Source organism: Sphaeramia orbicularis, chromosome 22 (genome assembly GCF_902148855.1).
Source record: "Sphaeramia orbicularis chromosome 22, fSphaOr1.1, whole genome shotgun sequence".
Taxonomy (NCBI): domain Eukaryota; kingdom Metazoa; phylum Chordata; class Actinopteri; order Kurtiformes; family Apogonidae; genus Sphaeramia; species Sphaeramia orbicularis.
In genome coordinates this window covers 10,839,699-10,865,348 of record NC_043978.1, presented here as the reverse complement: position 1 = coordinate 10,865,348, position 25,650 = coordinate 10,839,699, and the positions used below count along the sequence as shown (strand labels likewise).

The 25,650-nt window shown below is 38.9% G+C and overlaps 1 protein-coding gene across 5 annotated transcripts in view; it reads right to left on the bottom strand.

The window, feature by feature from the left end:
* The window catches only part of ganc (glucosidase, alpha; neutral C), a 39,405-nt gene that overhangs the window by 7,778 nt on the left and 5,977 nt on the right, over positions 1-25,650 (bottom strand). Inside the window, exons 5-22 of one of the 5 annotated variants that reach the window (XM_030127525.1) lie at positions 24,273-24,449; positions 24,172-24,193; positions 24,033-24,093; positions 23,302-23,398; positions 22,340-22,520; positions 21,758-21,902; positions 21,284-21,519; positions 20,326-20,452; positions 20,135-20,214; positions 19,906-20,049; positions 6,382-6,478; positions 6,197-6,298; positions 3,483-3,657; positions 1,970-2,038; positions 1,684-1,748; positions 1,515-1,591; positions 1,361-1,435; positions 299-412 (exon numbers count right to left, since the gene is read on the bottom strand). In XM_030127525.1, the coding sequence (XP_029983385.1) occupies positions 299-412; positions 1,361-1,435; positions 1,515-1,591; positions 1,684-1,748; positions 1,970-2,038; positions 3,483-3,657; positions 6,197-6,298; positions 6,382-6,478; positions 19,906-20,049; positions 20,135-20,214; positions 20,326-20,452; positions 21,284-21,519; positions 21,758-21,902; positions 22,340-22,520; positions 23,302-23,398; positions 24,033-24,093; positions 24,172-24,193; positions 24,273-24,449 (2,044 nt within the window). Of the gene's footprint in view, positions 1-298; positions 413-1,360; positions 1,436-1,514; positions 1,592-1,683; positions 1,749-1,969; positions 2,039-3,482; positions 3,658-6,196; positions 6,299-6,381; positions 6,479-12,597; positions 15,392-16,274; positions 16,448-17,859; positions 17,926-19,905; positions 20,050-20,134; positions 20,215-20,325; positions 20,453-21,283; positions 21,520-21,757; positions 21,903-22,339; positions 22,521-23,301; positions 23,399-24,032; positions 24,094-24,171; positions 24,194-24,272; positions 24,450-25,650 lie in introns of those variants that run through there. The other 4 variants (XM_030127526.1, XM_030127529.1, XM_030127527.1 and 1 more) reach the window with 4 other exon arrangements.

Genomic DNA, 25,650 nt, shown 5'->3' with positions numbered 1-25,650 from the left:
TGTGGAGCCTAAACTAAAATAATTTTGACACCAATGATTGTTAATATCTTGAATTTCCCTCGGGATTAATAAAGTATCTATCTATCTATCTATCTATCTATCTATCTATCTATCTATCTATCTATCTATCTATCTATCTATCTATCTATCTATCTATCTTCAGTGTCATTTTTGCATTTCACAAATTCATCCCACCGGCTGGATTGGACCCTTCAGGTCATATGTTTTCATTTCACCAAAACTAAATCTGTTTCGGAAACAGTGTATGCAAACAAAATCCAGTTCCTCCAGTTCACACCTGTAGGTTTAGAGCCACGGTGATGGTCAGGGGGAAGTGACACAGATCAGCTGTACACGAACCACTTCCTGTCGACCTGCAGATGATGGAACCACCTCGCTGGAACACAGGAACCTGGAGAACACAGGAAACAACACAGAACCAGGGGTTGTTTTAGTTAACGTTGTCCAATTACCACAGACAAAACCAGCAACAGACAGTCACTGGTTTTATTTAAGATAACATACTCCTTCATTAATAACACAACGGGAGAATTTCACATGTTACAGTGGAATATCCATGTCCTTCATCTGCTGTTGATTTGACTGTTGTTTGTTTTCATATCCAACTAATTCTGTAAAGCCCTGTGAGGCAACCTTGTTGTGATATAGGGCTCTACAAATAACATTGAATTGAACTGAACTGAATATTTTATTATAGAGCAGTGATTCTCAACTGGTCTTATTTTGTGGATTTTTCATTGAACAGGAAGGAGATGAAAAACTGTAAAAGAAACTAAAACTGTCAGACAAATTTACTGGAATAAATCAGAATCAGAATACATTATTAATCCCAGGGGGAAATTATTGTGTGTTACATTTACTCCATTCAAGTTTAATAAAAAGTAGGAGGATAAAAATTATCAATACAACAAAAAGAAAAAAAAAGAGCTCTAAATATATAAAAAATATATAGCTCTTTCTCTATAGATATATTAAATATACATATTAACACACAAATTGAACTGCAACTTGTACAATATGTACTACACAATACATTATCAATATGATAATTAGAGAAATATACATAAATAAGAGTGGAAAAATTGCTGTATTATTAAAATGATGTGGTTATAATGTGGAATTAAACGGTCTGATGGACACAGGCAGGAATGATTTTGTTTAGTGGTTCATGGTGCATTTGGGTGGAATCAGTCTGTCACTGAACGTCCACCTGTGAAAGGACAGTGTAAGAGCAGCAGCAGTAGAGTAGAAGGATAAAACTGGATAAAATGGAAGTGCTCCAGTACAGTAGAAGAACCTGAGAATGATCCTGAATACAGAAACACTGGTCAACACTTACTGTGTCCAGAGTGACAGGAAGAAACAGAGTTCTGCCTCCTTTGAACGCCACTGCAGACTGGACGTCATACCAGACCTACAACAACCAGTTTTAGTATTACATCCAACCTGGACACATTAGACTGGATTAACGCAGTGGCAGGAGGCGGATTTACCTCACCACATCCAGGAAGAAACACCTGGACTTCTGAGGCCCCGGGTTCAGTTACAGGACAAGCCAGCAAAGCTCCACCTGCAACAAACCAAAGACCCATAAACTAAATAAAACTGGTTATTATTAGATATGATGGGTGATAATGAAAAAAAAAAGAGTTAATTAAGTACCAATCATGTACTGGTCGTCCACAGTGAAGGTGTCCTCTTCTTTTGGGAACTCCACCCACAGAGGTCTGGACAAGTTTTAATAAAATTAACATTTATTATTGAATCAGACTGAGAGACCATTCTATATCTGTCCATGTAGAAGAAGACTGAAAAGTTAAATGCCCTTTGAATGAGTGAAATATTGCAGCACTAAAAAAACAGCAACACTGACCTCTGGTGTCTGAAACATCTTAATGACTAATGGTTGCAGTACTGGTACTGACCAGCAGATGGGGGCAGCACTGACCTGAGTGGAGGAAGTCCGGAGGTGTGAGCCTGATGGAACAGAGTATACCAGAACGGCAGCAGACAGTACCTGAACAGACGACAAACAAGAAAAAATTAAACAACACACATCCTCCAAAGTCTGTGAAAGGCCTCAGCCCCTGGTCTAGACCCTCGTCCAGACCCTGGTCCAGACCCCGTTAGACCTCATTAATCAAGATACAAAAGAACAGGACCAAACATTTTCTTCGGCTTCTACAATTTGAAGTCAAAGTCAGATTTATTGTCAGTTTTTCCATATGTACATCTCATACACAAAACTCAAAATACAAAACTCAAAGGCCCCACAGTGCAAAATGAACATAGTAGGAAAAAAAATCCCCCCCCACAAAAAAAAAAAAAAGAACAGAATATAACTATAAACAGCAGGGGGTTGAGTAGACAATAAATAGACAATAAAGGTGCAACAGTGAAATTAAACAGATGAGTTACTGGTAATAGATGAGTTACTGGGTTAAAGTGATACATGCAATATGTGCAATAAAGACAGAACCATAGAGTTTATACAAAACTGGTCCATTGGTTTTAAAGGTGCAGGAGGCTTTCGTGACCAGTTTTTCATCAAATCTGTCAAACCGCAGTCATATCCTCAGTATCACAAATCTGTAAGTCTGTCTGTCATTACTCACCTGAATCTCTTGAATCACGGTGAACAGTTTCTTAGCGCCATCCACCATAAACAAACCATGTGTTTACAAACAGAGCCGGGAGGGAACTCAGGCATCTTCAGAATTTTGTCGCGACGTGCATTGTGGGAAAGGGAGGTTCACACAGCCGCCTGGCAGCAGCATGACAAAGCAACAAACACGACACGGAAACGGCTGAAACGTGGAAACAGCTGGAGGAATATACATATAGGGAACGGACCACCTGTGGTTTCCGCATCGTGTCTGCAGCAGCTGCTGCTGTCAGGCAGCTGCATGAACCTCCGTTTCCCACAATGCATGTTGCGACAAAATTCCGAAGATGCCTAACTTACCTCCCGGCTCTGTTTGTAAACACATGGACTGTTTATGGTGGATGACACTTCAAAATTGTTCACCATGAGGGAAGAGATTCAGGTGAGTAATCACAGAAAGACTTACAGATTTGTGATATTGAGGATATGACTGAGGTTTGACAGATTTGATGAAAAATTGGACATGAAAGTCTCCCGCAGCTTTAATCTGTCATTTGGAAGACCAGCAGGTGTTCTGGGTGTTAGCATCTGGGCGTTTTGGAGCCAGAACAGACAATATTTAGTGAATAATTTGATTATTATATTAGTGTAAGTTATTCATCACAACAAGAGACGATCTGAGTGATGGAAAAAACACACTGAACTCAATAAACAGTTGGAAAACATTGACGGTTGGAAATTGAATGACAATGACAGTATTTTAGGAGAGAATTATGATGTAAGACTATGAAAGACATGCCATTCTTTAGCACCCTCTACTGGCCGTCAGTGGTATTACACCATGTTTCACAGATACCTTTGTTTGATTACTGAGCGGATCGCAGCAGTGACCTGTTCTCCAAACAACCAGGGCTCACGGCGTTTTGTTGCCTTGTGGGCGTGGCCTCGGAAAAACGGCTGCAGGGCGGCGGCCTGGTACCAGCGGACCAGTAACTCTGGATCTGGATCCTCCACAAACCCACCAACATCAGCTGGAACACAGATAAAACGGAAATGAGGAGTTACTAAACAGGAAGTCCAGCCCACGGTCACTGATCTGGAGGTAGAACGTCCTTGAACTAACCACGTCAGGGCATTATTTTCAGTTCACAGATTTGGTTTCTTAAAACATTTATAATTATTTTAATATTTGGACGTTCAACATGTGACATTTAATGACATCTAGTGGTGAAGTCATTGAATAAGTGGTTTCAAATTTATTATAAGTCAGTAGTTGCTTTTCCATTGGACATCTGCACAAAACTTTACCGATATTTACTAAATGTTGAAAGAACAGAAGTGCGTACTGTCGGTTTTCCCGTTAAATCCCAAACGCAATAATTTGTTTATTTATTATCGCGAGATGACACAAAAAGTCATTCCATAAACATGGCGACAAACGTAAACATGGTGTTGATTTACAGATATATTCATTATCTCCAACTAAATTAAAAAATGATTGGGTTTCCTAGTGTGTCCAAACACGCAGCAACATGTTTCTTCTTCTTCTTCGCTTGTTGTAACATCCGTCAACATCCGTGTTTTTTAATTCACCTGACTCCAGTTGTGAAAAAAGTCTTTCCATTGCAGTTTTCCGTGATACACCATTTGTGCTACACCCGAAAAACCACCTCTTGCCAGTGCAAAAACTTTTAATCGAAAAATGAGACTTTTGGCGAAATTGTCGTTTTTCCATTAGGTAAATTTTTATGCGCAAGTTATATTTGCACAATTTGAGGGTCAATGGAAAAGCGACTAGTGTTTTTTTTTTTTTTTGTCTTCAACTTTTCCACGACAGGGATGTTAACTCTGGTCCACATTCAGACACAGTAGATGACAGTAAGATGAACTAAATATGAACCAAATATGTACTTTTCAACATCACATTGATGTTTATTAAGTTGATGCATGTCTACAGGATGTATACAAGAGAGAAAGAATTAATTAATTACAATTAATGCACTGATATCCTGATTGTTACATTAATACAGACCTGTTCTTCACTGGGAAATAACGGTTTCTTTCACAGACTTTGTCGTACATGAGGTGTGAAATGATTTTTTGATTAATGATTAATGCCTCATAAGTAATAAAATTGATATTTCATATGCTTCAGTGTGGAGAAACACTACAACAGCACAGTCCTGAGGCACAAACACAAAGTAATTTAGCAAATATACAACTGTGGACCAGAAGTTACAGATGTTCAGTACCATAGAACAGCTTTGTCATGAAAATGTAAAAGTAATGATTTACTGAAGTTAACATCTTAACATCAAATCCACAATGTCAAAGAAACTAACAGATGGCTGGAAGGTAATATGATGTTAACTAAAATAAGATTCAATAATCCTTAATTAGTTGTACACCAGGGAAATTTACATGAACTAGGGCTAATAATTTTACTTTTTCGGAAAGTGTGACGCTAATAAAAGATGCTCAGTCTGGAACATTTTCTGAAATGTGGTAATTTGAGGTGAATTTATCCTCATATTTTCACTTTATCACTTTCTTTGACTCTGAAAGTTGTTGCTGAAGACCACTTCGGCTCCTCATATTCTGCATTTTGGTCTAAGACCCATCAGTGTTTTTTTTTTTTTTCAATGGACGAGACACCAGTAGACTCGCTACTCCCTCTAGTGGTCATATACATTCAAGGCTGGGAACCAAGGTTATAATAGTTTTGGATTTCTCATTATTGTTTAATTTTATTTAGTTTTGACTTTTTTCTCTAATTCAGTAAGTTTTAATTAGTTTTTAGAACAGGTTTGCTAGTTTTTATTAGTTTTCATTTTTTTCTAAATGCTTAGTTTTAGTTTAGTTTTCGTATTAATTTTAGTTTTGTCGTATCTTTTCTCTTCTTCTCCGTCGTATTCAAATAAATCCCAGACAGGACTCTGCTGCTTTCTCCCAACTTTAGTCTCCATGTTTCCAGGTAGAGTGGGGACCAGAAGACGACTCTAAACAAGTGACGAGAAGTGATGGACCGTGAAGTACCGTATGGTGCCTCTAGCTAAAATTGCTAGAGCGAAATCGCTTTCATATCAATCCGACGTTGACAAAGACGAAAACAAAGGAAATTTTATCCATAATTTTTAGTTAGTTCTGTTTTTTTCTTTTAATTATAGTTTTTATTTATTTCAGTTAACGAAAATGTTTTTTCAATTCTAGTTCTCATCATTTCGTTAGTTTTAGTTAATGATAATAACCTTGCTGGGAACAAATTCAGTTCACGCCTCTGCGATAAAATATACTGACAATCATAACATAACATGGTCTTTAATGATATTTTTAGGCCATTTTTGGATGTTTTATGGTAGAAAAACTGCATTCAATACTAAATTCTACTGCTTAAACCTGATATAAGGAGTAAAAAAGAAAAACAGTTACAAACTGTACAGACCTTCTTTATCTGTAGATTTAATAAGTCATATTCACATTCTCTTTTTCATGTGATTTTACTTGAATGAAAACATAAAAAAGAATATATTCCATCTCTGAACACTGAATAATGTACTTTACTTTACTCACCTCCACAAAACACGATGCCTGAGACACTTAGAGACAAAAGCATAGGAATGGAGATCTTCAGATACTTCCAGCTGGCGACGTTATCACCAGTCCACACGGCTCCTGCATCACAAAGACCATCAACAGACGTTTTCAGGATATGATGAAGAAGGTACGTTCAATGTTTAACCATTTACAGAACTTACCGAGTCTCTGTGAACCTGCAAAGAAGGAACGTGACAGGACGAAGGGTCTCTGAGAGCCTCCAGAGCGAGTTATCAGACCCTCGAAGGTGGCCATGTGCTGAGAACAGACAACACCAGAGTCAGGAAAAAGGTTCCATTCAGGGGAAAAGGTTCGATTCAGGGGAAAAGGTTCGATTCAGAGGAAAAGGTATGATTCAGGGGAAAAGGTATGACTCAGAGGAAAAAGTATGATACAGGGGAAAAGGTTCAATTCAGAGGAAAAGGTTCGATTGAGGGGAAAAGGTTCGATTCAGGGGAAAAGGTTAATTTCAGAGGAAAAGTTTGATTCAGAGGAAAAGGTTTGATTCAGAGGAAAAGATTCAATTCAGAGGAAAAGGTTTGATTCAGAGGAAAAGGTTCAATTCAGAGGAAAAGGTTTGATTCAGAGAAAAATATTCAATTCAGGGGAAAGGTTCAATTCAGGGGAAAAGGTTTGATTCAGGGGAAAAGGTTCGATTCAGAGGAAAAGATTAATTCAGGGGAAAAGGTTTGATTCAGAGGAAAATATTCAATTCAGGGGAAAGGTTCAATTCAGAGGAAAAGGTTTGATTCAGAGGAAAGATTCACTTCAGGGGAAAAGATTTGATTCAGAGGAAAAGGTTTGATTCAGAGGAAAATATTAAATTCAGGGGAAAAGGTTCAATTCAGGGGAAAAGGTTTGATTCAGGGGAAAAGGTTTAATTCAGAGGAAAAAATTAAATTCAAGGAAAAAGGTGTGATTCAGAGGAAAAGATTCAATTCAGAGGAAAAGGTTCAATTCAGGGGAAATGGTTTGATTCAAGGGAAAAGGTTTGATTCCAAGGAAAAGGTCTGATTCAGAGGAAAAGATTAAGTTCAGGGGAAAAGGTTTGATTCAGGGGAAAAGGTTCGATTCAGGGGAAAAAGTTCAGTTCAGAGGTTTGATCTATCTGATCATCTGAATCTGTCTTTAAGGATGGTTTCCTCTAAAATACACAACAAAACAAGATGAGCTAATAATTTTCTCAAGTAAACAGAAGAGAAGCGCTTCATTTGGAAAAGAGAGAACAGGAAACAGACAAATGAAAAATGTGGGGAATAGAAAGAAGTTTATTCACCAAAAAGCATCAAAAAAACTTCTAATTATTACAAAGAATTAATCAGCAGTACATTCAAAAAAACCTCTCGCTCAGTCTTAGAGGCTCATACATATTCAACAATCAGTCAATCAATTAATCAATCACTCAATCAACAACACAAAGAAGACCAAAGTACTTTACATCTAAAAGGACGATCAAAATTATAAGATAACAACAGTTTGATCAAATACTATAAAAGTGCATAAAACAATCAGACAGATAGAGAAGACCACAGATTTCAAACCTAAGAGTGTCTCAGTGCAAAGGGTTAAAAGCCACTCTGAACAGGTGTGAGGTATGAAATTTTGGATCATTTTCAACAATTAAACTTGTGAGCAAGGGTAAGGCTTTTCTTGTTTTTTTTTTTTCTTGCTTTGGAACATGAGATGAGTAGTTTTATATTTATGTATTAAAGTAATAAAGTCTTGTTATGTCCTCCAATAAATAACACAGTAAGGTTTAAATTTCAAAAAAGAGCAATACGGATCATTCATAATGTTGGCTACCAGGAACACACCAACTCATTATTCTTACAGTCAAAATAACTCAAGTTCACAGACACTGTGGACTATCAAACAGCTCAAATAATGTACAAAGCTAAAAATAATATTTTACCCACAAATGTACAGAAATTTTTCAGTATTCATGAGAGGGGTTATAATTTAAGGGGGAAAATTAACTTTAAAATTCACTTAATATGCATGACTAGGAAGGGTTTTTGTATTTCACTCAGCAGGGTGAGACTGTGGAACAAATTTAATGTAGAGTTAAAGCAATGCCCAAGCATGAAAGAATTTAAAAGGAGGTACAAATACACTATTTTTCAGAGGTACAGGGATGAGGGAGGGTGTTACAAAGATGTACAAGTATGTGGTATGTGTATGTATGTGTATGTATATGTATGTATGTATATACAGTATATGTAGGTGTATATGTATATGTGTGGGTGTATAGATCTGTGTAAGAAAATGTATTTACATATATGTGTTATTGTATTATGTGTTTATGTAAATCATATATTTGTTCATAATAATATAAAGCTAGAAACCAAATTATTTAATAATAAGTATCAGTCATATTATGGCATATAATATACAGGGTGGGGAAGCAAAATTTACAATATTTTGAGGCAGGGATTGAAAAACAGAGTATGACCAATTAGTTTATTGAAAGTCATGAGAATTTATTTGCCACAAGAAAATGTACATAATAGAAAATGTTTTTATTCTATGTGTCCTCCTTCTTTCTCAATAACTGCCTTCACACACTTCCTGAAACTTGCGCAAGTGTTCCTCAAATATTCGGGTGATAACTTTTCCCATTCTTCTTTAATAGTATCTTCCAGACTTTCTTGTAATAGTTTTGCTCATAGTCATTCTCTTCTTTACATTATAAACAGTCTTTATGGACACTCCAACTATTTTTGAAATCTCCTTTGGTGTGACGAGTGCATTCAGCAAATCACACACTCTTTGACGTTTGCTTTCCTGATTACTCATATGGGCAAAAGTTTCTGAAAAGGTATGGATAATAGTGTTAGGTATGATTATGACATCAATATATGTTTGGTTTCAAAACAATTGACGTAGTGCCTGCTGAGAAAAAACAACTAAATGTTCATTGTAAATTTTGCTTCCCCACCCTGTAGATATGCTTAGACTAGGAAGGTTATTATTGTTATTAATTATATAAGGAGAAGGGGTGGGAGTTTATAAGTTGTACTTCTTCTCACTCCTTTTCGAATATGTATTATGTCTTATGTTCAAGTGTTTTGTTTATTTATTTTCTTCTGTTTTGACATTCATATTCGAAATAAACACATCAATCAATCAGTCAATCAATTCTGAATTTCAGAGTATTTTTATGAGTGGACTATAAAGGCTGAAAGTTCCCAAAGTCTGCTTTCTTGGGCGATGCACACGATGTTGGGCTGTCAGTTCTGTGACAATTTCTCACCAGGGGCTGCAAAGTTAGCGATAATTGGTTCCTAATTTTGGTATAAATTGTCAGGTTGAAATGGGTGGAAATGAGTCAACTAACATTACTTTCTTTGCAACCTGGGCATTTAACAGACATATTTAAATGGGGGGGGGGCTTAATATCAAATACCACATTAGCCCTGATTTTCTGATGCAACAAGATGTTCTAAGCACTCCTGTGTAATTTTTTTTTAAATTTTCATCCAAGAACCCCCACCCCGAAAATTACTTTTTTAACTCTGAAAATCACAACTTTCACAGCTTCTCCACTCTTTTGTCCAGAGCAATGTATAAATATGCTCATGATGGGCCATTTAATGATCTTGTCAGTGCCGTATTGTATCGTAAGAGTATTTTGTACTATGAAAAGTCTAATGTCAAGGTCATGTTGTAGGTTAAAGGTCACCAAAATGCCTAGTTTTTTCAAAAATTCATACCACTCCGACATTTTATCAAATATGTCCTCAGTTCTCTTCCCTCTGGTTTCCTGGTGGGATCCCCCAAGGCCTTTGGCCCTTTAAAGACACATTAGAGACTAAATATTGCAACATGTACATTCCATTTGAATTTGCTGCCATTAGTGTGGCGGGAAACACTAGCACACATTTTGGCGGAATCACTAACACTTCATTCATTCATTCATTTTCTGAACCCGCTTTATCCTCACTACGTCGCTTGGAGCCTATCCCAGCTACTTACGGGCGAAGGTGGGGTACACCCTGGAGATTTCGCCAGTTCATCACAGGGTTGACATATAGAGACAATATAGATATAGAGATATCTCTATAGATATACAGGCAATTTAGATTAACCAATTAACCTATCAGTGCATGTCTTTGGATGGTGGGAGGAAGCTGGAGTACCCAGAGAGAACCCATGGAGACATGGAGACAACATGCAAACTCCACACAGAAAGGTCCCACCCATCGACTGGTGTTGGAATCGAACCCAGGACCTTCTTCCTGTGAGACACAAGTGCTATCCACGGCACCCCCGTGTCGCCCATCACTAACACTACATTACAACCCATTGTCATGGAGCTACAAGTATTGCAACGGGATATTCATTCATTCATTCATTCTCTGAACCTGCTTTATCCTCACTAGGGTCACGGGGGTCACTTGGAGCCTATCCCAGCTACTTATGGGTGAAGGCAGGGTACGCCCTGGACACGTCACCAGTTCATCACAGGGCTGAACATAGAGAGACAAACAATCACTCTCACATTCACATCTACGGGTGACTTAGATTAACCAATTAACCTATCAGTGCATGTGTTTGGATGGTGGGAGGAGTCAGAGTACCCGGAGAGAACCCATGCAGACACGGGGAGAACATGCAAACTCTACACAGAAAGGTCCCACTCCCATTGACTGGTGTTGGAATCGAACCCAGGACCTTCTGTCTGTGAGGCACCAGTGCTATCCACTGCACTACTGTGTCACCCACAACGGGACACATTCATGTAAATGTTAAAGTCATGTGAAACTACTGTTTGTTATTTTAAACATGTCTATATGGAGAATACATTGAGTAAATAGTTGTGTTTAATGTGTCTTATTGAATGGAAGTTGTTTGTGGTCAACAGATGTGTTATGAGGAGAGAACCTGAGCCCAACATTTGGAAGAACCCACATTAACAGCGTCATTCCATGAAATATGCATTTTTGACCATCTGGGTGACCTTTGACCTATAATTTGACCTTGACACTACACCTTTTGTAGTGCAAAGCACTCTTTAAGACAGGACATGTCTCACAAAAAAAAAATGAAGGGCCCAGCATGAGCAGATTGTTACATTGTACTTTATCAAAAGTGAAGAAGGTTTTAAAGTTGCCGAAAACCCCATGTTTTCAGGGTTGAAAAAGTAATTTTCGGGGTGGGGTGGGGGTGGGGGTGGGGGTGGGGTTTGGGCTTGATTTGAAATTTTTTCACATTTTTGTCTTCCCAAGACATGGGAGCGTTAGAAAATCTGGGCTAAAGTTGAATCTGAAAATTTTCCCAAAATAAGCCCCCCCGCAATTTAAACACAATACAGAAAACAAGTTTATGGCAACAGAACTCAAGACCTGCTCTGAACAAACAGAAAACTGTCATGTCTCGTCAGATATGTTAATTATGTTAATGTTTAGTGTTTCATGTCTCGTCTTTGGTTTTCAGTGTTTTGTCTTTGTTTGAATAGTCACTTTATGTTAAGTTAGAGTTGTTCACATTTGGTCCTGTCTTGCACTTCCTGTTTTATTTTGTACACATCTCTTCCCTCTCGTTTCAGACCCTGACTTCCTCCCTTTGTGTGTTTTCCCGCCAGTGTGATTGTTAGCCCCATCCCTGATTGGTGTCACCTGTGTTCCCCTACCTTATGTATAAATAGTCCTGTCTCCCTTTGTCTTGTGCCAGTTCGTCTGAATCTGGCATTGTGTTCACATCTAACGGCCAACAAGGTGTTTTCCATGTTTGTCAGGTTTTTGCTTCAAGTTTTTCTGAAAGAGTTTTGTGTTCATCTTAGTAGTGATGGGTAGATGAGGCATCATGAAGCATTTCGACACATTGCCAAACTGTATTGATACCGTGTCGATACTGTGTCACTGAATACTGACACCTGCTGGACCTTAAAAATCCCTACAGGCAACCTCATTGACAGACTCCACTGACACTGATTTGATGACCTAGTATATACAATAATATAATTTAAGTCATTGTATTTTATATTGTATTATTTCATATCTTCATTTAAATGTAAAATATCTTTGATATTTTTAGACACAGTCAATAAATAATGTGAACATGGATCATAACATGAAAATCTAAGTGAATGTGTTGTGAATGAGAATGCTTGTGGACTGGGGTATATATATATATATATATATATATATATATATATATATATATATATATATATATATATATATATATATATATTTTTTTTTTTTTTTTTTTTTTTTTTTTTTTTTTTTTAATATATATATATATATAATTTTTTTTTTTTTTTTGGTTTTGTTTTGTTTTGGGTTTTTTTTTGTTTTACACAAATTTTTATTAAAAAAAAAAAGTTTTTCCAACATTTTGAGCTTGATGGTTAAAAATGATGTAAATCATAAATTGATAGGAATTAATTATCAGTAAAGCAACTGTGAGTAAGTTGTAGAATGGCTGTATACCTGAGTTTATCCTGGGTGTATCTGGGACTTCATTCTCATGCCTGGCCCTATAATGCCTCAGCGCTGAGGAGGGGCTGTTGTTTAAATAGGAAGTTTTGTCGAACAAATGCAACATTTAACCTGCAGAAAATAATATGAATGGTAAACTAAGAATCACTTTGAAATGAATTTGAATTCAGATAGATCAAGTGGAAACTCTGAGAGGAACAGGATGAAACAAGGAAATTAAAACAAATACTTTATTTTCCGATATGAGATCAAAATGGTCCCACACAGCGGAAACCTTTCTTTTGGCTTGAGGCTGCTCCATAATTCTTGATGAATTTGACAATGAACCGCAAAAGATCAGAGATTCTTTTGGCAGATGCATCCCGTTGACAGATGCGCTTCCTTATAAACACAGTTTGGTGCGTCAGTGTCAGTTCCAAACACTTCCTGTATCGGCCACGTGACTTAGTCAAAGCTATATGCGCGCCGACACAGGGTTTGTTCTATGAGATCGACGCATGCGCCAACGCATCAGTGTTGCTGGACCCACCACTACATCTTAGAGATTTATTTGTAGCTTTATATATACTCCTTGAAAGCACTTTTTGTTATATCTTTTTCAATATTAAAATACTTTTGTTAAAATCTTCAGTTTTTGAGAGTCGTGCATTTGAGCCCACCATTTCGTATGTTAAGGAGTTTAATAAAAACAACTCGCCAAGCATGTAATATTTAATGATTTTTCTCATTTATTATGAAGACAGTATTAACAGTATAAGGCTGTATTTATTACAGTTGAACATAATCTTTACTGTCACTGTTATTATTGAATATTGATATCTCCTGAACACTTCTATCATTTAAATGTATAGAAATCAACCACATAATGGAAACACATTCACAATCACAACATTTTTAAAGTTAACAATAAAACACCACCATTATCATTGTATTAAATCACAGGCATCAGAATGTGGCAAACCAGGATTATTATCACCACAAATGTTAGTATTTAAGTGCATTTGGATACAGATTCATACACATTCAAACAGTTTACATTATCACTAAGTTTAGTGACTCCAGTAAATCAGAAAAAGTCTGTACATTTGATGAATTTCTTACTCAGTGTCAACAGGAGTGATGATCAGAGGAGCAGAGTTTTTAGAACCTGGATAGAAGTATGGGAGGAGTTTATCATTGAAGCAGCAGCCAGTGAAGGAGTAGATGAGAACTGAAGAATCTACGTCATAAAAGGAGACCAGACCCTCCTCATAATCCACAAACACCCCCACCTTCTGAGGACTAGACTTCAGAGACAGACGGACAGAAGGACTATCATCAGCTTTGTACTCATTTCCATTTCTCAACCAGATGGTCCAGTATCCGTTCTGAGGATTCAGTGTGATCTTTCCTTTCCTCATGATGGACTCTCTGGCCACTCCTAAATCCCAGTCAGTCTTTCCTTTGACCTGAACCTCAAAGTAAAACCTGCCTGAAGAGAAACTCTCCTTTGCTAAGATGCAAGGACAAAGAGAGAATCTCTGTGGTTTGTCTGGAAGGTTCTTCTTTACATCACCATGATGAACCTGTTTTCTATCATTAGACAGGATGAGGGTAGGATAAGCTGTATCTGGATCCAGAGTCAGATCCACCTCATACTGTTGGACTCTCTTCAGCTCAGCTTCAACCACCTTCTTCATGTCTTCTGTGAGTTTGTCCTCCAGCTCAGACACAGCTCTCTCCACAGTCCCCTCATATGATGGTGGACGGACGCTGACCTTTGTCCAGGTCTTCATGGATGGAGCAGCTTTGACACATGTGAATCTCTGGACAAAGTCGTGGTGGTCTTCAGAGCCTGAGAGCTGCTCCACCTCAGTGCTTCTCTTCTCCAGCTCACAGATTTCCTGTTCCAGCTCTGTGATGAAGTCTTCAGCCTGTTTCTCAGTGGTCCTCTGCTTTTCTTGGATCTTCTCTTTGAACTTGTCCAGACTTCTCTGAACATAGTCCATCAGAGTAGTGAAGACCTCAACACCTTCTGCTGTCTTTCTGTCTGCAGCGTTCTTACTGAGCTCCACTGACTGTTGGATCTCCTGGATCTTCAGTCGTCTCTCCTGGATCATCTGCTGAATTTCAGCCTCTGTCTTCTTCAGCTCTGCCTTCTGTTCTTCATATTCATCTCTCAGAGAAACAAAGTCATGGTTCTTGTGGTCGACAACAGGACAGAACAGACAGATACATGTGTGGTCGGTTTTACAGAACAGTTCCAGAGGTTTGTCGTGTTTCCTACACATCCTGTCTTCCAGGTTCTCCACAGGGTGGATCAGCTGATGTCTTTTCAGTGCTGAAACTGTCAGATGAGGTTCTAGATGAGTCTGACAGTAGGAGGTCAGACACACCAGGCAGGACTTCAGGGCCTTCAGTTTGGGTTCAGTGCAGATGTCACAGGGAACTTCTCCTGGTTTGGCAGCTTGCTGGTCTGAGCTGTAGATGTTTGGTTCATGTTGAGCTTGATGTCTGAAGTGAGCCACCATCTCTGAGATCAAAGTGTTGATCTTCAGCTGGGGTTTTGTGTAGAAATGCTCTTTACACATGGGACACTGGTAGTTTTCTTTATTATCCCAGTGTTGAGAGATGCAGGATTTGCAGAAGTTGTGTCCACATGGTGTGCTGACTGGATCAGTGAAAACATCCAAACAGATGGAACACAGGAACTGATCTTCAGATAGGACACGACCGGCAGCAGCCATATCTATGGAACAAAAGAACAGATACATCACTGAAATTGTAGTGGCAATCTAGCTACAAAAAATGCCACTTGGGGGTTTTGAAGACATTTTCAACTCATGATGGTGTGTAAAAACAAGGTCCGCCATGGATGTGCGTTTAATATTTTATTTACTTGCAAATCTTAAAAAACACCTACAAAAGGGCTAAATGACTTAAATGAGCTCATACACAAAAAGACAAAAAATACTAACAACACCCATTCAGACGGTCACACACACAGGCACGGTTGAAAAACTGTGTGGCTTCCCATGGCTCAAATTCCCCTGGTTGATCACTTGTGTCTCCCTTATATAACCTCTGCCTGGCTGATTACTACCTATGCCCACAGGTGTGCAGGTGACCCTAGCAACCAAGTGCCTCACCACAAATACACACCCACTATCACACATACAAATACACACATGCAGCACGAATGTAAATTGGCTACAACAGAAATATTTGTAACTATACTATCAGTGTTTATCATAATGTGATCACTCCTAAAAGTCATGTATGGTCTTCAGATAAGTGCGAGTGGTCAGTCACATGGCTCTACAGCAGTGTTAATTATCTATGATATCAGTCCAATACTTTGACTTTAAAATGTTCAGGAAGTTCATTGAAGTGTAACTAAAGAAAACATTAGTGCAAACAAAACCAGGACGAGACGTACAGTCAAAGTCCAGACCAACTAAAGGACATGGGCTGTAACAACATAGAACACATGTAAATACAGTTGGTTTATCTATGTGGTTCAGTGATAGGAACCATTTCTGGAGAGTTGGTGTGAAATGAACACAGTTCTATTTGTGTGTTTGGAGTTGAAGTGTGGTGTTGAAGCTGTTAATAAGCTCAGTTGTACTCACCGCTGTTTGTAGAGACTCTGCTGAGACTTGAAGCAGATCTGATGAAGTCGGTTTAAGGTTTGTTCGACGTTACAGAGACACATCTGCAGCTCTGCAGCTCTGCTCACACTGGGAACAACTTCCACTTTCATTTCTGGGAAATGATCGCTGTTCTGTAAAATGTGACTCCACCTCTGATCCAGGGCCGTGCACAGGATTATAGAGGGGCGGGGCTCAGAGTCAGAAAAGGGTAGTATGTCTGTGCCAAATTATTTTCAGGCCTTAATCCCACAATATGTATCTTAATGTAAAATGAATAAAGTAGCCATAGATAGCTAACAACATAGCTGTGTGTCCTATGTAGCTGTGAGTCATATGTACTTGCTGTTTCTTTTGTGTCAGCAAATTGGTGTCAAAAACCTACACCTAGCTGCTTCCTGGTGCTCCTTCTCCTTCCTTTTTTGTATTTTTTCTTTTTTTTTTGTCATTGTGCTGCAGGCAAAATTAACATGAATCCAATTTAATTACAGACGGTAATATTTCAAACTCATAACCAACATCTTATATCCCCAGAATGCTGAAATTACTGTCTATAATTAATTTTAATCATTAAATCATTCATTCCATTATCATTATCATTATTAACCATTATTATTATTATTATTATTATTATTATTATTATTATTATTATTATTATTATTATTATCATTGTTATTATCAATTATTTTATTAGCCTACAGTAGTAGTAGTGGTTATTTACTTCCATAGTTGTTGTTCATCATGAATACTTACTACAAGTACACATTCATGCAATTACTACTACACTACAACTAAAGTAACCCTACAGTAATCCAGCATATAAAATGGTACATCATCATAACACACACACACACACACACACACACACACACACACACACACACTGAGGTGACGGTAACGATACTGTTTGTTTGTGGTAATGTTGTACCTGCTATGCCTCCCTGTCACAGCAGTGGGAGGGGCCTATAACATGGTTCCTACACATTTGAAATTTCTAAATTCCATATTTTTTCCAGACCCTAATGTCCCGGGGCCTCATGTATAAAGCGTGCGTACGCACAAAAACCTGGCGTACGCCCTTTTCCACGCTCACATTCAGATGTATAAAGACTGAAATGATCGTGGAAATGTGCGGTCCTTCACGCCAAGTCCACAGCTGGCGTACGCACGTTTCTAGTGCTTTGGAACCTTTGGTGACACTTAGAGGTGACACTGAAAAACTGTTAATAATGTGAAAAAGATCATTCCTCCGATTGATGGGCACATTGGAGATACACAGAAGAACAATGAACACACCAGCACGTCATCCTGCTGTCAGAGCAGCACATCCACCACCAGAACCAGAACCAATTAGACCCTGTATCCATCAATGCCAATCCTGCCTGGGAAGACATTAAGCAACAACCATATAAAGAGACAAGGACCCAAAATTCACTGGTTGATAAATGCATTTAATGTTGTCTTCATGTCTGTGAGAACATTTATTAGTTGGCCCAGTCGCTCATTGACTCCACCGATTGTCCTCACGATGTCCTCTTGTGACTCGGGTCAGCACGGACCCATGCCGGTGTTCTGGACACCGGTCGGATGGGCATCAGCAGTGGGCTGTGGCGGATCGGAGGACCGGCTAACGCTGGGGAGGCAACAGAAGCCTCTGTGACAGGAGGATGATACTGCGTCTGACCATCTTCTGTCTCATTGTTGGAAATTAATAATTTGAGTGATTAAACATGAGTCAAAGTCTTTGATTTCCTCTTTGATATCCTGACATGATTACACATGAACCTTTTTCTTGTTTGGCTGTGATCAGACTATTGTATGACCCGTAGAATAAACTAATGTGTGACTTACACAAATACTAAATATATATTTACCTTGGGGGTGATCCACGTCAGCCCTGTGAGAAAAGTGTCATGTCGGCTTCCAGACTGTGTCTGGATTTGTCTGTCTTTTCTGTTTTGTCTGTCATTTCCTGTTTTATTTTGTTAAGTTTCCCTCATGTGTCATGTCTGGTGTCTATACTTCCTTTCCCTGATTGTGTCCACCTGTGCTGATTACCTGGCTCCTCCCTGATTGTCTCCACCTGTGTCCAATTGTCTTCCCGCCCTCTTGTGTATTTAAACCCTGTGTCTTCCCCTGTTTGTTTGCCAGTTTGTGCTCTACAACTTGTTGTGTTCACTTACCAGCGTTTTGGATCCTGTTCGTTTGTCTGCCGTGTTTGACCCGTTTTCGTCCTTCGACCACTGATTCAGCCTGTTCGTTATCGACCTGGTTCGTTACCCGACTCTGTCTCTGCCTACTCCCTTTATCACCTCAGCCTCCACCGATTACCTGTGCTTCGACCTTCGCCTGGATTACTACCGTGAGTTTGCCTGTCCCCCATGTACCGTTGCTTGTGTGACTGCTTTCCCGTGTATGACCTGGCTTGTTTTTTGACCACCCTCTGTTTGTCCCTAGTGGGGATTCCGTTGGGGTTTTCCCGGCTCGGCATAGCTGGTCGTCTGCCGTATCCACCCGCAGCCCAGACGTTTTTCCCCGGATCCGGTGGCTTCACAGAAGTTGTATTATCTCTGTGTTGTATTCTTACCCCTGTTAAAGTGTTTAATAAAAACACTAAACCTTACTGGATTTTTGTGGTCTTGCTTTTGGGTTCAGCCTTTGTACTTAGCCTATCACAAAAAATGTCACCTACAATATCATCAACTTTTTGCTCAGTCTCAGTTCATCTCTTTTCTTCTTCCGCCTGTTTCGGCCTCCGCTTCGCATCCACCTTGACGTCATCGTCTGATCACGCAGACAGGGGAATCCCAGAGGGAATCCCACCTGCAGACCCCGTTTATACTGACTTGCATATTTAAATGTGGGCGTGGAGAGGGAGGAGTCAGGTGTTCCAACATATGTGGTCAATTCCACGCTGATTGGGATGAATAAAGGAAGTGTACTTGGATTCGGGCGTACGCTCAGTTTCATACATCTGGATTTTTTTGTGCGTTTGGACTTTTCTGGATTTGGGCATACACTAGGTTTCAGTATGAAATCCACGCAAGTCTTTATACATGAGGCCCCAGATGTCTTGGTAAAAAAAAATTCCAACCAGTCTATATTTGAGATTTATGAGCCAGTGGTCAGAGAATTTCCATCTACGCATTATGAGTTCTGCCAACGATCACACAAGGCAGGTTGAATAGTTCGTTCACCAACAGTGTGTGGAAATCACCTGTTCGGCGAAGCAGCAGTGAAAGTTGACGACACCTGGGCGGGGCTTAAAATGGGTTGGAGGAGGATAAGAGCAGAAGAACAACTTGTCAATCCGCCCAAATGTTTTCTGGGATGTGTAGCCAACTATGTGCTCGCCCACAAACATTTTAGCTGCGTTAGCAAGCGCCTTAAGAAAACAGATCGATCCATTTCATAATTTTATGTTTTAGACAATAGAACGGTGGTAACAGTCTTGGAAACATGAATATTTTTCCATACGTTTGTTTCTTTTTTCCATACTTGCGTAGGAACCTTGTACAAAGAACAAGACCAACTCATTCATAATTCCAGTCTAAAACACACTGAATAAAACTGTTCTCTATAGAGTTTGCTGACCTTAAATTAACCGACTCACCTGGTAAAACCCGTACAGGTTGTGTAACTCCCGGTGTTCCCATCCCCCATAATGCACAGCGTCCTTTGGCATTGTCTGCTCCGGCCCATAGAACACAGAGGGTTCGTTCATATCGTTCCACACAAACAGAGACGGCGTCGAACCCTGCATCGGACAGAAATAAACATAACCCTGTTATACCTGCATCTCTGTGTAAAACCTGATGATGTGTAGATTTGTTTGGACCTGCCTTGTATTTACTCAGAGAAAAGCATGAGGAGTACCAGGCCCGAGTGTCTGGACGGCTGAAGTCCAGGTATGAGGACTCACCTACGACAGAGGACAACGCAACAACAAACATATAATAAGAAAAAAATAACTAAACCGATGCAGAAGCTAAAGGTTAATTCTGTCATTTTAGAGTATAAATAAAAGTGTTACCAGGCCAACAAACGCCTTTAAAGATCTGTCCCTGTCGGTCTCTGATGAAGTGTCCTCCATCTCTGGCCTCACAGTATAAAGACCAATCAGGATCCACCTTGATGTGTGGGTCACTGATGACGACCAGCTGAACACAACACAACACAAAGTGGGTGGATGGATGGATGGACGGACGGATGGACGAAATGATGGGTGTTGGTTGGTTTGGTGGTTGGTTGGTTGATTGGGTGGATGGGTCTTGGTTGGTCAGTTGGGTGGGTGGGTGTTGGTCGGTTGGTTATTCGGGTGGGTGTTTGTGGGTTGGTTGGTTGACTGGATGGATGGGTCTTGGTTGGTCAGTTGGGTGGGTGGGTGTTGGTCGGTTGGTTATTCGGGTGGGTGTTTGTGGGTTGGTTAGTTGGTTGGTTGGTTGGTTGGTTGATTGGGTGGATGGGTCTTGGTTGGTCAGTTGGGTGGGTGGGTGGTGGTTGGTTGGTTGGGTAATGGTGTGTCGGTTGGTCAGTCGGTTGGTTGGTTGGGGGGATGGATGGGTCTTGGTTGGTCAGTTGGGTGGGTGGTGGTTGGCTGGTCAGTTGGGTGGGTGGTGGTTGGCTGGTCAGTTGGTTGTGGGTGGTTGAGTGGGTGTTGGTCAGTTGGTTGGTTGTTTGGGTGGGTGTTTGTGGGTAGGTTTGTTGGTTGGTTGGGTGACTGGGTGGATGGGTCTTGGTTGGTCAGTTGGGTGAGTGGGTGGTGGTCGGTTGGTCGGTCAGTTGGTTGGTTGGTTGGTTGATTGGGTGGATGGGTCTTGGTTGGTCAGTTGGGTGGGTGGGTGGTTGGTTAGTTAGTTGGTTGGTTGGTTGGTTGGTTGGTTGGTTGGCTGGCTGGTTTGGTTGGTTGGGTGGGTGCTGGTTGGTTGGTTGGTTGGTTGGTTGGTTGGTTAGTTGATTGGTTGGATGGGGTACATAACTCTCAATCTGACCTTCCTGTTCTTCGTGTCCAGGTGGCGCTGCAGGGCGGCAGGTTCAGGGAAATGGACCGGATCCCAGGTGAAATACCGTTTTCCGTTCGTGTGCTCGATGTCCAGCCAGATGACGTCATATGGGATGTCGTGTCGGTCGAATCCGGCATCCACAGCCTTCACATCAGCTTCATCGTCGTAGTTCCAGCGACACTGGTGGTATCCGAGAGCAAACAGAGGAGGCAGCGCCTGAAATCCTGAAAGTCGCACAAATACACCAACATTATCAGACTATTATAACACATGAAGGACAAAACTCTGAGTTCCAACACATTTGAACAGATACTTTTCCAAGACTGTTCTGATATAATGAACAGAAATGAAACTGTATGGAAACTAAGTAACAACATATAGATCATATGGATATGGAACTAGACCCAGGACAAGGTGCTGCATTGTCTTTCCATGAGATGAACCTGATGTACATGAACTGACCTGTGATCTGAGCGTACTGGCTGAAGACCTGCTGTGGACCGGGTCCCAGCAGAACCAGGCAGTCGATAACCCCACTCTCAGACAGCCAGTGGACGTCGGTGTGAGGCTGAGTCCGCATCCTCTTCACTGGGGGGGTTTGGTCATCCTAAGGGGGGGTGTATATGGGCATAAATAAGATAAGACAATATAAGATAAAATAAGATAAGACAATGTAAGATAAGATAAAATAAGACAAGATTAGATAAAATAAGAAAAGAAAAGATAAGATAAAATAAGATAACATAAGATAACATAAGATAAGATAAAATAAGATAAAATTAAGATAAGATAAGATAGGATAAGACAAGATAAGATAAAATAAGATTTCTTTGGTGAATTTGGCAGCAAAAACCTGTGAAAACACGTCACATCCATTATATATTTACAAATATGTCTAAAACTAACAAAGTTTAAGAACCTCTGCTCTGAACTGTAATACAGGCAGTAAAATTTATATAAATATATATTTTTTAAAAAACTGAAAACCGACATTTTTAACTGAGAAACGGGACACAGAATTAACAGCAGAAATGAATATGTTACCTGTTCGGCAGACGAGTAATGGACGTTTACAAAAGTCTCTGATGCGTTGAGCCAAAACAGCCCCAGAGTCCGGTCCGGACGGTGGGAAACCAGAAGAGGAACAGACCCGTACAGACCCAGACGGCTGCTCAGTTTATAGGCAAACACGTCCAGATTATACAGACGATACGGTTCGCCATCTCTGGGGAGAAACAAACCCAAGTAAAAATAATTAAAGTTAAACAAAGAGTAAAGCTAGCAGTGAAATAATACAGTTCAATTAAATTAAAACATGAAACGAGGCATGAAAAATAACTAAACAGAACTAGAGGTAAAACCCGTTCTTCTGTTTGCTCTGTCGATGTTCTACTGTTTTGTCTTAAAACAAGCATCAAGACTTAAGTTCAGTTATTTTTTTTCATCATATTAAAATCACAACATCACATATTATAAATAATATTATACAAAATTATAAAATCATAAAAAATGTTAACTTTGTTTTAGTGTAAAAAAAAAAAAGACAAATTACATTATGAAAAAGTGAATAACCTTAAACAATAAACAACACATTTAATAACAGGCAGAATATTGATAAAATTGTACTTAATATTCTATTCTAAAATATTCTAAATATTGTATTCTTTAGACATTTCTGGTTATTTACATTTTATTGTGAAAGGATAGTTTGTAAATGTAAATATTTTCATTATGTAATTTTACTTTTTTTATATTAAACCAAGATGAAAATCTGTCCTTGTCATTATTTACATGTTATTATGGTATGATTTCACTTTGGGTCTGTATGTGGAACCTGAACTAAAGTCAGTTTGACATCATTTTTAATATCTTCAGTGTCATTTTTGCAAAAAATCATCCCATGGACCTGACTGGACCCTTTGGTGGGCTGGTTTTGGTCCATGGGCCGCATGGAGGTTTGACACCTCTGACTAAGGTTAAATAGAACAGGTGACATGAGAACACACCTGGTGTCTCTGAGCTGAAGGCGGTCAGCGTGTTCTGGTAAACCATACACGTGATCGAACCCGTGAAGACGAAGGTCGACCCCGACGCTGCTGGGACCTGGAGACAAGAAGACACAAAGAATTTACTGTGACCTTAAAATGTCTTTAACCCTTTTGTTCAGACAAAATGAGATTTATGGCCATCTTATGAGGTTTTACACTGGTGAAAACGGTAACCAAAATTTGAAAAATGAACCACAAATTAAAAACAAAAACTATCAACATGAAGCAAAAATGAACAGAAATGAAGAACAAAATGAACAAAATACTGAACAAAATTAATAGAATAAACCAAAACACAAAGAAAATAAACAAATGGTTAAAGCTGAATCGAGCCTAATTTAAAATTAACCACAAAATTTAAAAAAAAAAAAGAATAATCAACAAAATGAGTAAAATAATTAACAAAATCTATAAACCACCCAAAACGAACAATGAGCAAGAAAAGAAAAAAAAAAAAAAGAACAAAAATAAACCTAATAATCAGGTTTGATTCAACACATGTCAGATGTTTCTGTTTGTGTTGTTTCTTGTCCTGGGGTCAAAGGTCACATTAAATAGTGACTTTAACCTTTACAACACATTAAGTTCAGTTCAGTTCTATAACTGTCTTTTACTTTTAATAAACCACTAGTGTTTCTGTTCTGTGCAAATAAATAAAAATATGCAGAACAAACAAACAAAACACAAACCATTAGCTTTGAAATCCACAAATTCTCTGAACGTCTCCTTCCATAACGAACTGGTGTCGTCCTGTAGAAGAAAAGTCCAATTTAATGACATTAAAAGTATTAATAGAAAATAATGACCTTGATGTCAGCGTCCTCTTACCTCAACACCATCAGATGTTCCCCTGAAATCATTCCAAAGTCATTCCTTGTATTTTCCATGTGCTGGTTTTGACAAACAGGACCTGTTCATGGACTCCTCACCTGAGTGGCTCCTGCAGAGTCTCCAACCACAGCCTGCTCTCAGAGTTGAACGTCACCATGACTTCATCTGCACACAGAACCTCCAGACGAAACGGGAAGGACCAGACCCGGACCCGGTGAAGTCCCGTAGACCAGGAGAGGACAACGTGGTCTTTGGTCTGTCTGTCCACTCTCAACCTGCAGTTCAAAGATACAAGATCAAATCACATAGCGTCCAAATCTGTGCAGCTGGGTAGGGGTGTAAGAAAATACCCATTCTGCAATATATCAATATATCACGATATGTCATTTCACAATACTGTATCGATATTAAAAAGTACTGTATTGATATTTTTAGGTATTTATTCAAATGAAGATATTGTGGAGGTTCATTTTTATTTTTATTTTTTGTCTATATTTTATGTACAGGGTGGGGAAGCAAAATTTACAATATTTTGAGGCAGGGATTGAAAGACAGTGTATGACCAATTAGTTTATTGAAAGTCATGAGAATTTATTTGCCACAAGAAAATTGACATAATAGAAAATGTTTCTATTCTATGTGTCCTCCTTCTTTCTCAATAACTGCCTTCACACGCTTCCTGAAACTTGCGCAAGTGTTCCTCAAATATTCGGGTGACAACTTCTCCCATTCTTCTTTAATAGTATCTTCCAGACTTTCTCGTAATAGTTTTGCTCATAGTCATTCTCTTCTTTCCATTATAAACAGTCTTTATGGACACTCCAACTATTTTTGAAATCTCCTTTGGTGTGACGAGTGCATTCAGCAAATCACACACTCTTTGACGTTTGCTTTCCTGATTACTCATATGGGCAAAAGTTTCTGAAAAGGTATGGATAATAGTGTTAGGTATGACTATGACATCAATATATGTTTGGTTTCAAAACAATTGACGTAGTGCCTGCTGAGAAAAAACAACTAAATGCTCATTGTAAATTTTGCTTCCCCACCCTGTATTATTTTTATTATTTAACAATCTTTTATTAAATTATGTTTGTTCCTTTGTTGGGACTGAACTAAAATAAAGTTCTGATGTTAGTTCTGAACTAATAGAACATGAACATTTGAACAGGATCTTAAACTGTAATGTCTGTAAAACATAATTTAAGTTTTAACACAGGAAAATTTTGTGATATACCATTAGATCCTGTTGTGATCAAATAAAAATGTGTTCAGTATTTGTGCATATATCTGGTGTAATTCAGTTCTTCAAGGAAATAATCATTTAAAAAAAGGAAAACAAACAAAAAATTGCCTTTTTAACAGTATCATGACATATCGTGACATATTGTATTGTGATCCTAGTATATTTATTTATTTATTTATTAGGGACAGTGCATATTAATGAGCATCTACAACAATTGCAGCTGTAAATAT